At 33.3% G+C, this 16,381-nt stretch overlaps 1 protein-coding gene across 1 annotated transcript in view; it reads right to left on the bottom strand.

Moving 5' to 3' along the window:
* Window positions 1-2,885: 2,885 nt before the first annotated feature.
* The window catches only part of LOC138711703 (alpha-tocopherol transfer protein-like), a 51,690-nt gene continuing 38,194 nt past the window's right edge, over window positions 2,886-16,381 (bottom strand). The window contains exon 7 of the mRNA XM_069842850.1: window positions 2,886-7,737. Coding sequence (XP_069698951.1) covers window positions 7,586-7,737 — 152 coding nt within the window. The 3' untranslated portion in view covers window positions 2,886-7,585. The remainder of the gene's footprint in view (window positions 7,738-16,381) is intronic.

Genomic DNA, 16,381 nt, shown 5'->3' with positions numbered 1-16,381 from the left:
AATTTTAAAAAGTTTCGAAAATAGAACTTTTGTTCTTATACTATAAGTACAATCAAAAATACTTTGGAAGAATGGACACTACTACAATTTAGATGCTGAACTCACCTACGGTGCAGATGTTCTATCGCGTGTCGTACCTTAAAGAGGACTGACTATGCTAAAGAGCAAGACAAAGAATACGTAACCAATACTAAGTTGATCTTTTTTTGTTCGAATCGGAAGTGATGTAGAGGTCAAATAGGATATTATTATCAATTTAATTTAATTTAATTTCTTCCTGTAACCACTACAGGTTGCCGTCGACAAAGAGTACCATAATACAATAGAGTAAAAGCCTTGAGGCTTAGCGATAAATTATTGTTAGAGTGAAAAAGAAAGAATTTGAATTATATTGAAACACATGATGTTAAACGAAGTGACGTCAAGGAGGTGCGAATTAGTCATGGTCCATATGTATGATGCCTGAAAATAGCTATTGAGCCTTTGAGTGCTGCAATTGTTAGATCTCTTAAAATACTTTTATGCAGGCCAAAAGATTTACAGAAGTCGACTAGGAACCGGGGTATGGTCCCACGGGCTCCTATCATTAGTCCCGCAATGACGATGGATTCCAGATGGTATTTGTCCTTATAAAAACTGATGGAAGGTTCATATATATTCCTTTTTTCCTCGTGTACTTCTTCTGGCTGGTGTTCGTGCGATTCGAATCTCACAGTAGGGTCTATGATGCAACCTCCAAGAGAGGGAGGTTTAAATGCAATTATGTCAATTCTTCGATTACTGCCCTCACTGGATATGCCGTGTACTTCTTCATATACTGAATAACCTTTGTTCCTTAAGGCAGTTGCTATTATAGATCTTACTGTATGATGCCGCGTATTTCGTAGAAGTTCACCGTGTGGACAGGCCCCCAGGACATGGGCAAGGGTTTCAACCTCCCTGTCGCAACGTCGACAGAGGTTACTGCCCGAAGACCTGCCAGGTACACTACGCACAGCTGACACGTTCGCATTCATCTTGATTGCTTCCCTCCACTCACTACAGGAAAGACCCTTGTGATTCCGGATCCACTTATTGGCCGGGGTATATTGTTGGTATAAGAGCACGCCTTTGCCTTTATGTTTTTTCTGGCTCCAGTTCTCAAACGCATTTTCTCTTAATACTTGCCGTACCTTTCGCGTATCTACAGCTTTGTCGTTCAAATTATGAAGGTTAATAAGCTTATCTTTATAAATTTCTATTGATTCCAATATATTTAATAATTTGCCTTTTCTCTTGGTGTATAGAACTTCCATATCGGAATTAATGTTGGTGAAAAAATGTTGACTGTTAAAAATATGTTATATGAAACTTATATTTGTAACTTTGGTCTACTGACGAACCTATGTACGTATTTCGGTCTTTATGCAGAATATTACTTTTCGTATTATTGCATCATAAAATCAGCAACCGCTTACAATATTTCTGTTGGCTGTACTGACAATCATCACAGATCAAGGCGATACAGTTGATTATATCTATTTGTACAATTTCTCAACACTGTTATGAAGTACGTAGTTCATTGCATGGTTAAAGCAAATAGAGACAGAACTAAGGAGAACGTATACTGGTGGCCATAATTCTGGAAACTTTTTGTTTTTGTACTGAATTATTATAACATCTGCATTGATTCACAGATTTGTAAATTTAAAATGTTACTCGTAACTGATTCGTTAATTATGGGGTTATAATAAAAGTATTATATTAAATCCTGAATATTTTAGCAATAAATAATTATTACTATGTGGGAAATTATGTTCTTGTCGTTTAAGATCTAAATATTAATTTCACACTTCATTATAATTTCCCACTATTTACTGTAATAAAAACTGGCCCAATGTTGATTTTAAGATTATTTTTGATCAGTAGAAGCATTGTTGAGCACTGTTAGCATTAAATATGGACATTATTAGTGTGTTTCTATCATTTGTCTGACTTAAGATTTCGTTAGGTTAACATCTGATTGCTTTACAACAAACTTTATAGATAATTTTATCATAATGGATCCAAGAAAGGATTGAACACCTTCTAGGGCAGTCACACTTCGAGAAGAAGGCTACACATTCAAGGGAAGTGCAAGAAAACTTGGTAATGTTGCTACAGTGTCTGGCATCCAGAACGTATGGCAGAAGTGCAAATCCACAAAATCTTGTAAAACAACACCTAGGACTGTTAGAAAACCTAAAGTAAATCCAAGAGATGTGAAGCAGATTTGTCGATTAGCATTGAAAGATCGAAGGAAATCTTCTAAAGAGATACAGGAAGTTCTACACAGCAATTGACTTAGTATTTCTGCAAGGAATGTTCGAAGGAAGTCATTTGACAACAGACTGAAAGCAAGAGCACCCAGAAAAAAGCCATTTCTCAACAAAGGGCAACCAGAAAATCGTGTAAATTGGTGCAAAAGTAATCAATCATGGACCAATGAGAGCTGTGCGAAAGTGATGAAACAGGAATTTCTATATTTCAGAGTGATGGAGTCAAATACGTTCGTCGCCGAAATAGAGAAGCTTTGAATCCTGAGTGCCTAATTGAACAGTCCTCGCAGAAATACTAAGTCCACTTCGTCGTAATTGAAATGCGGCAAGAAGGATGTACCGCCAACATTTTCCGGAATGAAGGTTGCCTAATCGGCGAACGTTTGTAGCAGTACAACGATTATTAGAAACTGGGAGTCTTTTACTCCGTTTCGAAAATCACACAATCAGAAAATTCTTTAAATATGATACTGCTTTATGGAAGCGGGAAAGATTAAAATTTTACATTAGAGAAACAGTTCGTGTGATTTTTTGCAGTAAACTACAGGGTGATCCGTTTGGTTATGGATTAAATAAAGAACACCGTAAAACATTTACTACTGAACTTTATTTGTTGAAACTTTGTGCATACAACACTAAAAGGTGGGAGATTCCTCAGAGCTCAACATGACCCCCATTGCGCACCCTGCACAACTCATAACGGTGATGCAATTCAGCCCATGTCCGTTGTAACATAAGAGGGGTGATTTCTTGAAAAGCTTGAGTAGACAAATCTCGCAGTCCAACTATAACGATATACATCTATCAGAGTCTACTATATACAATCGCGAAGCTTGAGGTGATTTTTTGCAAATCTCGTGATAAAGCGCTCCAAGCGGTTAGCAACTAGACACAATAGATTGTCCACGGTCGACTTTGGACTGTGTCGTACTTCCATCGAGTGCTAGCTCGTTGCGTATTTCACATTGATGCTTGTGAAATGTTCGTTATTGGTTGTAATGAAAATGTTAATGGCTAAAATACAATAATTGGCGTAATAATATTTTACTAGAGACGTAGAAAAATTAAGTTTGTTTTAATGAAATTTATTGATCACGTTTTATTTTCAATTCTGGTGGGATTATTATTGCTTAGGCCTATTTATTTTAAAAGGATATGTTTTTAATTATAGCTGTTAATTTTGTTGTTATTTTTATTTGTTACTTTACTACAGACGTAGAAAAAGTATGTTACAATAAAATTTATTGATCACGATTTATTTCCAGTTCTGGTGTGATTATTATTGCTTAACCTCATCCCACTTTGTTAACTACGTAAGCCTACACTACAAGTACCGGTACACGTAAGTTACTCCATTAATTCATATTTCCATTATTATTGTTGTAAAGGGAAATGAAAATTAATATTTATTGGTTTCATATTTAATTATCGCTATAATCTTGAATGAGTGAAGCGATTATAGTAAATTTCAGTTCGTTTTGCACAAACAAAAATAATATTAACCTATTTCTTGCAGGTATCTTCGAGTTTATGGTGGAATTTAATATACTTCATTAAAATAATAAATTAACTTTATGCATTTAATATTTCAATAATGGAAGGAAGGTGTTATTTTTTCCAAAAGAACACAACGAAAGTGTAACATATTTTGTCGTCTACTATATAGGAGAGAGATCTGCGATGATGAGGCGATAGTAGCGATCCTAGTGGTGGGCAACTACCCATGTTTGCATTTTTACTACATATTGAGCTTCATGACTGTATATAGTAGACTGTACTTCTATATTATGCGCGGTTGAGTTTGCCTGCACATGTATAAACATTAATAACACTTACAGGCAAACTAGCAATATAAATAATGCGGCTCCGTGCATTCTAGTTAGTAGTCCCGATCAGATCTCGCTCTCTATTGTTTAGACCAGTTGTCGTCAGCACTCGCTGAAATGTGCAATGGGTAAGCGGTGCCGTCCCGTGTGCACAGTCGTGCAACAGGGAGAGATAGAGAGCATACCCGCTAGCAGCTACGAGAGCACTATAGTGCACTGCGTTTTCCGCGGGGAAGAGAGGCTAGCGTCAGCGTGCTCTGTGCTGACGACCCCTGGATTAGGCTCGTTACACACTTGAAGGGTTTTCGCTAGCGAGAAAAAATGTGTCGCGAGAAAGAGGCGAAGAGCCTTCCTCCACACACTTGGCGATTTCTCGCTATCATAGATCACACCTCGCTATGATCATCTATGCACTGCCTTCACGCAAAGAGCATTTTTCTGATTATAGTAATCACTCGTTGGGGGAAATATTATAGGTTATGTATTTACATATATTGTCGAGTACTTAAGTATATAACCTGTAACGGTCTTACTAATGAAAACTGTATATACTGACTTTTAACTGTCTTATACTTATACAGGGACATCACTTTATTTTTACCAACATTTTTAACATTAACCTGGCTATACTCGGAAACACTGTTGCACCCCTTCCATTACAGGAGTTTGATATTACTAGTGCAATATGTAAACAAATCATTTTACTAGGTATAGGAGGAGAGAAAAGTAGTGTATCCATTTATGTTGTAGGGAAATACGATATTACGATTTTCAGTTTGATCATCACTCTTACGGAATTTATCAAAATACAGTAGAGTAGTAACATTTTTTTTTCAAAAACTCAACTTTTTAAGGCGGCTATGTTCGTTATGTAATGTCTACTTGATTTAGCATATTAATTATTGATGTTATTATACAATATAGAAAGTGCATTAAATTGAGGGGGTCATAAGTAAAGGGCTGTAAGTGCATTTAAGTTACTTTTGAGAAAATGGTGTTTAAATATTTAAGCTTTTGTAAAATCGGTGAAATTTTTTATTTAAATTTTAATGTGTGATGCGATTAAAATATCCCTTTGCCACTAAAATTTTAGATACTTTAGCTTACACTGGATGCACTTAACTCATGTTATTACAAATGTCACTAGCATTCCTTTGCTTCTAGCCACCTCAATTCAAAATAAGCTAATATGAATTTTTAAAATAGTTGCTGAAAATGGTTGCCGTTCATTACAATGCAGGCTTCAATTCAGTACGTATATTATTAAAAACATTTTGAAGCATATTCTCTAAAATTGAATTTATCGTTTCTTGAATGTAATTTTTTAGTACGATATTATTAATATAGGTTCTTTCTTCTATAGAAAACGCAACCATATTTCTGAAACACACTATACACTGCAGTGTTTACTTCACTGCTTGAAGACTTCGAATGCAACAGCGGCCGTAAGTTTGTGTGTCTGACGTGAGCAAGGACATTAGTGAAGGGGTGAGAGTGAAGTACATTCAGAAATGCAGGTACAATAAAAATGCAAGTAAAAATAAAATGATGTCCCTGTACAATGAGTAGCTCGTTTATAAGTCGTGTGTAAATTCCTTACTAATAATCAATACATACATCGTGTATAACAGTATAACTGTTACACAGCTACGTCATAGTTTCGTCATTACTTCGTTACGAAAGATAATAGAATATCTGAGGTTCTCTACTTGATCCGGTAGAGCGCTCTAGTGTGGCGTGTTAAATATCGATAGTACAACTGGCTCTAATCGATTACCACACTACATTTTGGTCAAAGAGTACAAGCTAAAGCAATATTATTCTAATAATTCTATGATCATTGGTTTGTTCTTCTGTGGTTACGAGGTAACCATCATCATAAAATGACAGTCGATACGAACAGCTGTTAGAGGGGCGGCCATTTTTTCCCTATACACAACGCTTAAACAAGGGGTTTCGTGTATATAACTACTGCAAAGCAATTCCCATGTATAGTTACAGCCTGTTTATACGTCCATAGCTTATTCACGGTTTATTAATAACGTTTTCTGTCTCAACTCCGCATAAGTCTCGTATAAAAACTATACACGGTTTATTAGTAAGACTGTTAGTATATTGTCGTACTCTACAAATTACGTACGTACGAACGCTATGTTGAATCTGAGTATTCAGATGATGAGGAAATGGAGTTACATGAACATATTTTGTTAAAGAAAAGAAAAAGTAGGCCTAAAATTAAAGCCAGAAATATCTGAAAATCACATTGTAAGTTAAATGTTATGTTTTATTTAACGACGCTCGCAACTGCAGAGGTTATATCGGCGTCGCCGGATGTGCCGGAATTTTGTCTCGCAGGAGTTCTTTTGCATGCCAGTAAATCTACTGACATGAGCCTGTCGTATTTAAGCACACTTAAATGCCATCCCCCTGTCCCGGGATCGAACCCGCAACCTTGGGCATTGAAGGCCAGCGCTATACCAACTCGCCAACCAGGTCGACCACATTGTAACTTATCTTACGAAAATAAGTGCGAGTTTTTGACACTGGTTTCGATTTGAATGATGATACGTTTAGGCGTTATTTCAGGTTGAATGGACCACAGTTTTTTTTGCAATGCATGATAAGATAGAGGATTCTTTGCTATGTGTTGATTAAAATTATGTAAACTGTTAAGACATACAGATATATTATTTCAAATGTTTAATTAATACTATTAAATCTCATCAAAATAAAATATAGTCCTATTTATTTTCAGATAATCTGATATTTGTCTCCAGATTTCTTCTTTAAGTTTCGTGTTTTTTTATAGTTTTCATCCTGTGTATCATATAAATAGGCCTACGGGTGACATCGTACAAGTTCGATAAGTTTCTGACTGCAATCACCAGCCATCTTTCCTCATTTTCAAATAAAAATAATACAATTCATAGCCACCTGTGATAGCTTTTTCTACATTCAATCGTCATAAAGAGTAGTCTATAAATGTCTAACATCTTTGATAAATGTGTCAAGAAAATTCGCTGAGCTACCGATTCCAGCGACAAACTCGCCTCGAACGAGAATCTCTTCCTGTGTGTGGACGTCCATTTGAATCCATGTTATCAATCTTTGAATTATCTCGCAACACATTTCTCGCTAGCGAAAACTCTTCAAGTGTGTTACGGGCCTTAGACACTTCCATCTGAACTCACCTTTTACCATTTTACTGTATTAAGTTTTGGAACATCCTTAAAAGAAGTAAATCACTACTTGTGGTACAGAACACCAGCCTAACTCCACGTATGATACATAACCAGCCAGTTGACACGAATACGGTTTCGAAAGGAAGATGTGACCATAAGGCTCTAATGCAATTATTACATAGGCTAATATAATAAACAAAATATACTTCTATTATCATTTGCAGAAAGAGTTAACTCATTTAGTTATCCGTGAATGTTACAATTAACTGTTAACTTGAATTTAGTCAACAGTGAGCTCCTTGAAGGAGCCGTTAAAGCCGAAGAGGTCGTCAGAGTTTAAGGCACCTCCTTGCCTTTTGCTCTCGTCAGACTTGAAGTTCTCGTGTCGCTTAAACCAGTCACGGTAACTGTCTATTTTCTTAAGCCACAGATCTGAAACAGCCCAGCATGATGTACAAATAATTTAGATAGAAAGTGGATCCAATGTAAGACACATTTTGTTAGTTATGTTGTTTCAATGTAATAAAGACGTTTGAATGGAAAGATATGTTATGACTAGACCGCGGATTTGTAGGTAATAAAAAATGTGTTCTAGATACCTAAAACAAACTCTTTCAGTACCTCATTTAGGCGTCATAAAACATAAAATAGTCTCTAATAGTAAGGGAAGAGAAAAAAACTATAGATATTTAAAGAAGTATTACATTATTATTAACAAATTAGAAATGTATGAACAAGACCAAAATGAGCAACATCAGACCCATACAGTAGAGTTGTATACTATAGGAAATTGTACTTGATTATGCAAAATGTGTATATCTAATGATTAAACTTTGTCAAATGTATCGGTACTATCTGTAGTAATGTCACGAGAGGTCTGAGATCTCCCGATAAATCCACGAGCGAAGCGAGTGGATTTATCTGGGAAATCTCAGACCTCGAGTGACGTTTATTAGGACTATTTCGTGAATAAAATAAAAATTTAAATACTATATTCCTAAAATTCGATCACAAAATGTTAAGAATTGTATATTAACGAATACTTAACCTATTCAGACATTGTGAAGTTGAAATACTCGTAGATGAATATCGATTATTGCAATAAAGAAATTCGATGTTATTATTAAGTAATACGAATTGCGAAAAGCAAAATACAGGTTTAACAATGTTAATTACATGTACTGCACTTTTCTCTTACTATTATTACAAATACATTTTCATTATCTGCTGAAATCATAATTTAATTTAACAGTAACAGTGGGGACAGCTATATACCAATGCTTTTATATTCACAGCGAGACATGTTGCTACACAGTGAAGCCATCTCTGTATAGATAGGCCTAATTAAAACACGAATTTTATTACGCCATACGGAAGGCAGTTTGATCAAAGACATTATTACTGTGCAAGATCTTTGAGTTTGACATGCGGTGATGTTACATAAATTTGAACGTCTATTAATTGTTTAATTTCAATACAAATGTTATATGCTACAATTTTATAGGTTACGTTACCTGTGGAAGCAGGACCAATGTCTGCTGTGCCTTGTTTCGACCGTTATTTACAATGAGTGCTACACGAAAGCATTTTTTATAGCTCGACAAACGCATTCTCGCTATAGTGTGTAACGGAACTAAAGCTGCATCTACACAGTTCAATATTCCAATCGCGTATGCGTGCAATCTGGGAAGAATATTGAAAGAATCAAATTTAAACGGTACGTTCAATTAAGATGCATGAAGATTTTGTGTCTACATGGTGTGCTGTTTTGAACGTGGTCTGCACTGCGTAAATATATTAATTAATATTAAATATCAATCTTGCATTCCTTGCTTTAAAGTCGAAAGAAAAGTTTAACCATGTAGTTGCATCTTAATGTATGTATGTATCAATTTACGGGGAAACAGTTGGCGACAACGACTAAACAAAAGGACGACCATGCGATAAATTGATAGCGATAAATCTAGCTGCAAAAATTATCGCAAAGTCTGACTGTGATTGGTTGGAATTCAAAATTTCATTACACTTCATTGGTCGAAAATGGAATGACGTCATATAAACGAAATAGTCACTTTAAATTATATGTATACTCCTAAATGCATTCAAAACTGCAAAAAAAATAGAGACAGGGCAATCAAAAACTCCCTAATTCCAATAAACCAAATTTTACAGGAGAGAGAAAAAACTTATCTGTCTTACTGACTTTGAGGGAAGACTCCACTGAAAATCATGAAAATTTTTCCAAAGCTTTTAGCTATTTCACTTATTCAGAATTTATATTTTCATAGCCCAAATGGATTCAGCTCAATTCTGATTACAAATACTCGTATGTTTACACTTTTTAAATTAAGGCTGGAAGGGGGCGTGGAATTTAAAGAGCTGTCAAAATTGTTTTTCATCGAAGGATTCTTTTTTAAAATTTCTGATTACAAATCTAGTAACTTTTTGTTGGCTCCCAGAAGTTACTAGATGAATGTAGCGGAGGAGAATATTAATTTACATAAATATTCATTTTATTTTCAAATATATTTTTCTGTGTTCTTTTTTGTTGATTCAACACCAACTTTCTTATGCCAAATATTAATCAATCTGGATGAAATTTTTACTACAAGTATTTATGAGGTAGCTGCATGTTTCTGTGCATTTATTATGTGAGAAATGCTGCTAGTCAATTTATTAACATTTTTCTTAAGAAAAATATTAATAAAATAAACCACACGCATTAAGAGAAATATTAATAAAATAAACTAGCAGAATTAAGAAAAATATTAATAAAGTAAACTAGCAGCATATCTCAAAAAATAAATGCATAGAAACATGCAGCTACCTCATAAATACTTGCAGTAAAAATTTCATCCAGATTGATTAATATTTGGCATAAGAAAGTTGGTGTTGAATCAACAAAAATGAACACAGAAAAATAGATTTCAAAATAAAATGAATATTTATGTGAATTAATATTCTCCTCCACTACATTCATCTAGTAACTTCAGGAAGCCAACAAAAATTACTAGGTTTGTAATCAGAAATTTTAAAAAAGAATTCTTCAATGAAAAACAATTTTGACAGCTCTTTAAATTCCACAATCCCCTTCCAGGCTTAATTTAAAAAGTGTAAACATACGAGTATTTGTAATCAGAATTGAGCTGAATCCATTTGGGGTATGAAAATATAAATTCTGAATAAGTGAAATAGCTAAAAAAAATTGTATAAATTTTCATGATTTTCAGTGGAGTCTTTCCTTAAATATTATACATTTACCTATTAATATTTTGTAAAATTACATTCTTTATGAATTAAATACTTCAAAACCTAAATTTTTACATTATCTTACGCTACAATTTGAAATAAACACTGCTGGAGTTGGGGTTTTTTGACTTCCACAGTGTATGAATTAAGTAAACTGAAGATATATGAGCCACGTGAAGAAAAAAGATAAGTATATCATAATTCCCTTGTGAAACATTGAAATATACGAGAAAATGGAAGTTTATTATTAAGATTAACATTGCTACTTTTTTTTTAAATTTCAAATATATGAGACAGAAAATCACAAATTCCCATAAAGCACATCAAAGTACAGAAATAGAACCACAAAAAATATTAAAATGTTAACACAGTCTGATTCATGTTACATATTCTGTCTTTTTTTTTTCACTCTCATGTTCTCTCTGTTCAAAATCAGAGTTTGATAATACATCCTGCTTTCCTCAGCAATAAACCTTAAATTTTGCAAGTCCTTTCGCTTTCTTCTTTCAATGGCAATGCTGAATTGTACCTTAGCTGACAGGGGAATGCTGCATCTGTATTGGGTATCTGGAAGTTAAATCAACTCCATATTGTGCCTTACATAGTCTTACATGGATTTCATGGATTTTGTGTGAGATTCTCGTACCGTATCACTTTACTCAGCTGGTGGATTCATAATATTTCCATGTCATTCGAACTTCGCAGGATAACCATCTACATTCATGTAACACCTCTCAGTTTCAAAATTGCTTAGTACTCCGAGGATTTTGTGACTGTAGAATACTTACCCCAATTGTCTTGCAATGAACCTCCTGTTCCACCCAGATCATCGGGAAGGCACATTCTCGGTAGTTGTTTACGGAAGTTTGTGAGATCTTTTCCATGAACAAATATCTGGAAATTGAAAGAGCGTTATATCCTTTTAGTAATAAGCGCAATCAATTGTTTTAAAGATAAGGTGGTTAAGAAGTTACAGCCAAGACAAAGGACAATTAATTCGTCAAACTATACCAATTAAATTATCAATTAAAGATAAATATATCAAGATCGGGAAGAAGGGCTTTAACTTCATATAAATAGCCCTGAGACTAAGAAGTTAATTTTAATTCAAGAGAGGAGTGAAATGCAAGTAATTACCTTGGTTGTTGAAAAACCATCAATGAAGATCTAACACAGACATTAAGACATCCTTCCGTAACAATATAGACTACAGGATTACATGTAACGAAGTGAAAATAATTTTGTGCGAGATCGTGCGTATTTGCTTGCTTTCCGCACAAAACCAATACGCGGTAAGTGTGAAATACCACATTCAGTATTCCCAACGTAACACACATAACAATTTCCCTCTTCTTACCGCTTAAGAGCCATATTCATTTTACTGCTTTAGGCTTTTAACATATTATTTTTAGAGACGTTTAACATAGTAATAATTATAAATTGGAAACTTACCACTGCAATTTCACCTAAATTGCATTGTTAATTATCGTTTTTAATATTTGCAAAAATTAAGTAAACTCTACAACACACAAAAGTTACTGCATTTGTAATGCAAGTAACATTAAGGAAGCCGTGAAAAAATCAACAAGATTCCAGATGCCGATGTTATTCCTGCAATATGTTATATAAATAATATTGTTAAAATATTAAAATGAAAAATAAATCATTACATAACCTTACCGTTTGTTTTAAGTTCGCATTTATAGACTGGGAAAAAAAAGACAGACGTATATCACGGCCTGGCATTGTATTGCATTGTATTGTATTGTATTGTATTGTATTGTATTTATTAACATTCCATGGTATTCATACATGCTTACAGCTAGAATATGGAACAAGTCAAAAAACTTAATACTATTATAAAATCTTAATTTATAGTCACAGTCTAGATGAAATATATACAGACGATATTTACAATATAGTTTACTAGTACAACACATAGTTTTAGTATCAATTTCATGAAGTGTTATTGAATGTCATGAATTCACCTACAGAATAGAAGGCGTGAGAAAACAGGTACTTCTTTAATTTGGCCCTAAATAGTTTTATGTTTTGAGTTTCATTTTTTATATCGATAGGGAGGCTATTAAAAATTTTTACTGCCATATAACGCACTCCTTTTTGATAGCACGATAGACTTGCCGATGGAGTATGAAAGTCATTTTTTTGACGTGTATTTATGCTATGAACTGTTGAATTAGTTACAAAGTTTTCACGATTACATAGGAGGAAGACTATTAATGAAAAGATATACTGACAAGTCATGGGCATTATTTGTAGTCCTACGCGACTCCCTAGATTTCGCACCTATTATTATTCTGATTACTCTTTTTTGTAATAGAAATATATTGTTACTATCTGTGAAATTTCCTCACAATATTATTCCAAAACTCATTACCGAATGGAGGTATGCAAAGTATATTGTTTTTAAGGTATTGATATTTACTATCTTTTGCATAGATCTAATAGCAAAACAAGCTGAATTTAGTTTGAGGATAATTTTTTAATATGATTTTTCCAATTTAACACATTATCGATTTTTAAGCCAAGAAATTTGGTTGTTGTTGTTTCTAATAAGGATCTATTGTTAATTATAACGCTAGAAATTTGCGACGTTGAATTTGGACAGGATTTAAATTGAATTATATTAGTTTTGTTACAATTTAATACTAATTTATTCACTGAGAACCAGTCACATATTTTGAAGAGAATTTCCTCTGTTGAAGATTGGAATGTGTTGGAGTTATTGGCTGTAATTACTACACTTGTGTCATCTGCAAATAATATGGGATGACCTACATCTTTTATTAGGGGAGCAAGATCATTTATAAACACTAGACATAGTAGAAGACCTAATATTGATCCTTGAGGAATTCCATTATTAATAGTTCCCCATGTCGATGCAGATTTCATAGTTATATTGATTTCAACTTTCTGTTTCCTATCTATGAGATATGAGTGAAACCATTGGTGTACAACACCTTTAATTCCATAATAATCTAATTTATCTAGCAGCATTTTATGATTTATACAGTCAAATGCTTTGGATAAATCACAGAAAATCCCTCCAACTTGTAATTTTTTATTTACTGCCTCCAGAATTTTGTCAGTTAAACTAAATGTTGCATTTTCTGTGCCTTTATTTTTCCTAAATCGAAATTGTTCTGGGACTAAAATGTTGTATTTTTCTAGATGATGATATAATTTTTTATACATTACTTTTTCAAAGATTTTGGAGAAGACTGGTAGAAGTGATATGGGTCTGTAATTTTCTGTAGACGTTGTTTCTCCCTTTTTGAAGATAGGAATAACCACTGAATATTTTAATCTCTCGGGAAATATACCATTGAACATTGAATAGTTACATAAATAACTTAATGGCCCAGCTATAATATGTGAACTCGCTTTTAATATTTTGCTTGTTATTTCATCATACCCTGAGGAGTTTTTTGACTTTAGATTTTTAATAATTGCAATTATTTCTTGTTTGTTTGTTGGATATATTTGAATATTTGGGAATTTTGTCGGAAAATATTGTGTTAAAAAATCTAAACTGTTAGTAACATTATCTTAGGGGATGTTGAGGTTATCAGTTGTTGTAAGAAAATAGTAGTTAAATATGTTTGCAATTTCATTTGGGTCTGACGTTTTTGTATTGTTAGATATAAGGGTATAGTTTGTTACTTTACTTTTTGATCGTCCACTTTCTTTTTTAATTATGTTCCAAGTTGTTTTGATTTTATTATCAGAGTTTTGTATTATTGTAATATAGTGTAACTCTTTAGCTTTTTGAATTACTTTGTGTAATATTTTTGAATAATTTTTATAGTGTTGTTTTAAGTTTGTATCATTACTATTTCTGCTCTGTATGTATAATGATCTCTTACTTTTGCATGAGATTTTAATACCTTGTGTAATCCATCTATTGTTACATATTGTTTCATTTTTATACTTTACAGGAAAACTGGATTCAAAAATATTTAGAAATGCTTTATGAAACTCGTTGAATTTACTGTTCATATCACTTTGACTGTATACTGATTCCCTTGTTTCAGTTTTAAGATTTATTTCAGAATCATTTAATGATTCCCTGTTTATATTTCTGAATCTCACTTTAGTTGGTTTTTTTGATGATGTGTTAATATTTATACTTAGGAGTTGAGCATCGTGATTCGAAAGACCATTAATTATTGGGGTTGTTTGAGATATACCAATTTTTTCTTTTCCGATGAATATGTTGTCTATTGCAGTAGCTGAATCCCCTTGTATTCTGGTCGGAAAGTTTACTGTGTAAATTAAATTGAAAGATGCTAGCAATGAATTTAGTTGTTCTCTCCTATTGCTATATATTGGAATAGAGTAAATACAGAAAACATTTTATAGCAACAATGTTGAAGATAGATATTTTAGTTTTTAAAAGTTGCCGTCATTGAACAGAAACCAAGATGGAGATTTCATTGCACCTAATTAGAAATTCCTATTTCAGGTATGTAATAAACGATCTTCGCACAAAATAACTGCGTTTCGCTTTTTCAATCTTTTCCTCGAACATGAAAACATCAACATACCGCTCTTGTAACGCATATTACTATTGTGCGAGATCATGCGTATTTGTTTGGTTTCCGCACAAAACCAATACACGGAAGGTCTAAAATTCCACACTCAGTATTCCCAACCTAACGCAAATAACAATTTCCCTCTTCTTACCCCTTAAGTGACATATTGATTTTACTGCTTTAGGCTTTTAACATATTATTTTTAGAGACTTTCAATATAGCAGTAATTATGAATTGGAAACTTACCACTGCAATTTCACCTAAATTGCACTGTTAATTTTTTTTTTTTTAATATTTGTAAAAATTAAATAAACTCTACAACTCCACTAAAATTACTGTATTCGTGATGCAAGTAACATTAAGGAAGCCGTGAAAATATCAACAAGATTCCAGACTCATCATAGACTAGGGGGAAGAAAAGACAGACGTATACCACAGCCTGCTGGAGTATAGTAAACAAAGAAAACATTTTAAAGCAACAATGTTGAAGATTGGTAGTTTTGTTTTGCAAATGTGCCGTCATTGAACAGAAACCAAGATGGAGATTTCATTGCAACTAATTAGAATTTCCTCTATTCAGGTATGTAAATAACGATCTTCGGACAAAATAATGTACGATACACGAGCGGTATGTTTTCTTTCAATTCTCGGAAATTAAAAAAGGTCAACTACGTTTCGCTTTTTCAAACTTTTCCTCGAACATGAAAACTTCAACATACCGCTTTTGTAATGCATATTAGTATTCTGTGTTATACGAGTACCCTCCTCATTTTTTTAAGATAGAATCAGCAGGACGAGGTAGGAATTAATTAAAATGTACAATCAGTGGTACTGAGGTTTCTGAGAAAAAGGGATGGATATCAACAACGATAAAAAAAAAAACACTTTATAAATGCCTGCTTTAACTACAGGTGGCCGTTCCAATAATCGCTAATATGAAAGCTGTTAGTTTTAGTTTTCTTAAATAGATTACCAAAGCATTCTTAAAACGTTCTAGCATTTATTTTCATAATATTCATCAGTAGAGAAGTAAAAGTAAGTATCGGGCAAGTGAATTGAACCTGGGTCTCCACAAAACTTATCGGTCAGATGTTTTACAAGTTAATATATATATATATATATATATATATATATATCTTTTTTTCCAACATACGTCTCTGCATTGTGGTTCTCCGACTAAGATTCGCATATTATGTAGCAGATAAATGACGAGTATAGAAGAGCGCAAAAATTAATGTGTAATTAAAAGAGAAGGTGTGTGTATAGCCTAT

The sequence above is a fragment of the Periplaneta americana genome, chromosome 13 (genome assembly GCF_040183065.1).
Source record: "Periplaneta americana isolate PAMFEO1 chromosome 13, P.americana_PAMFEO1_priV1, whole genome shotgun sequence".
Lineage (NCBI taxonomy): Eukaryota > Metazoa > Arthropoda > Insecta > Blattodea > Blattidae > Periplaneta > Periplaneta americana.
Note: the sequence above shows the minus strand (reverse complement) of the source record. Positions and strands in the feature narration are given on the sequence as shown.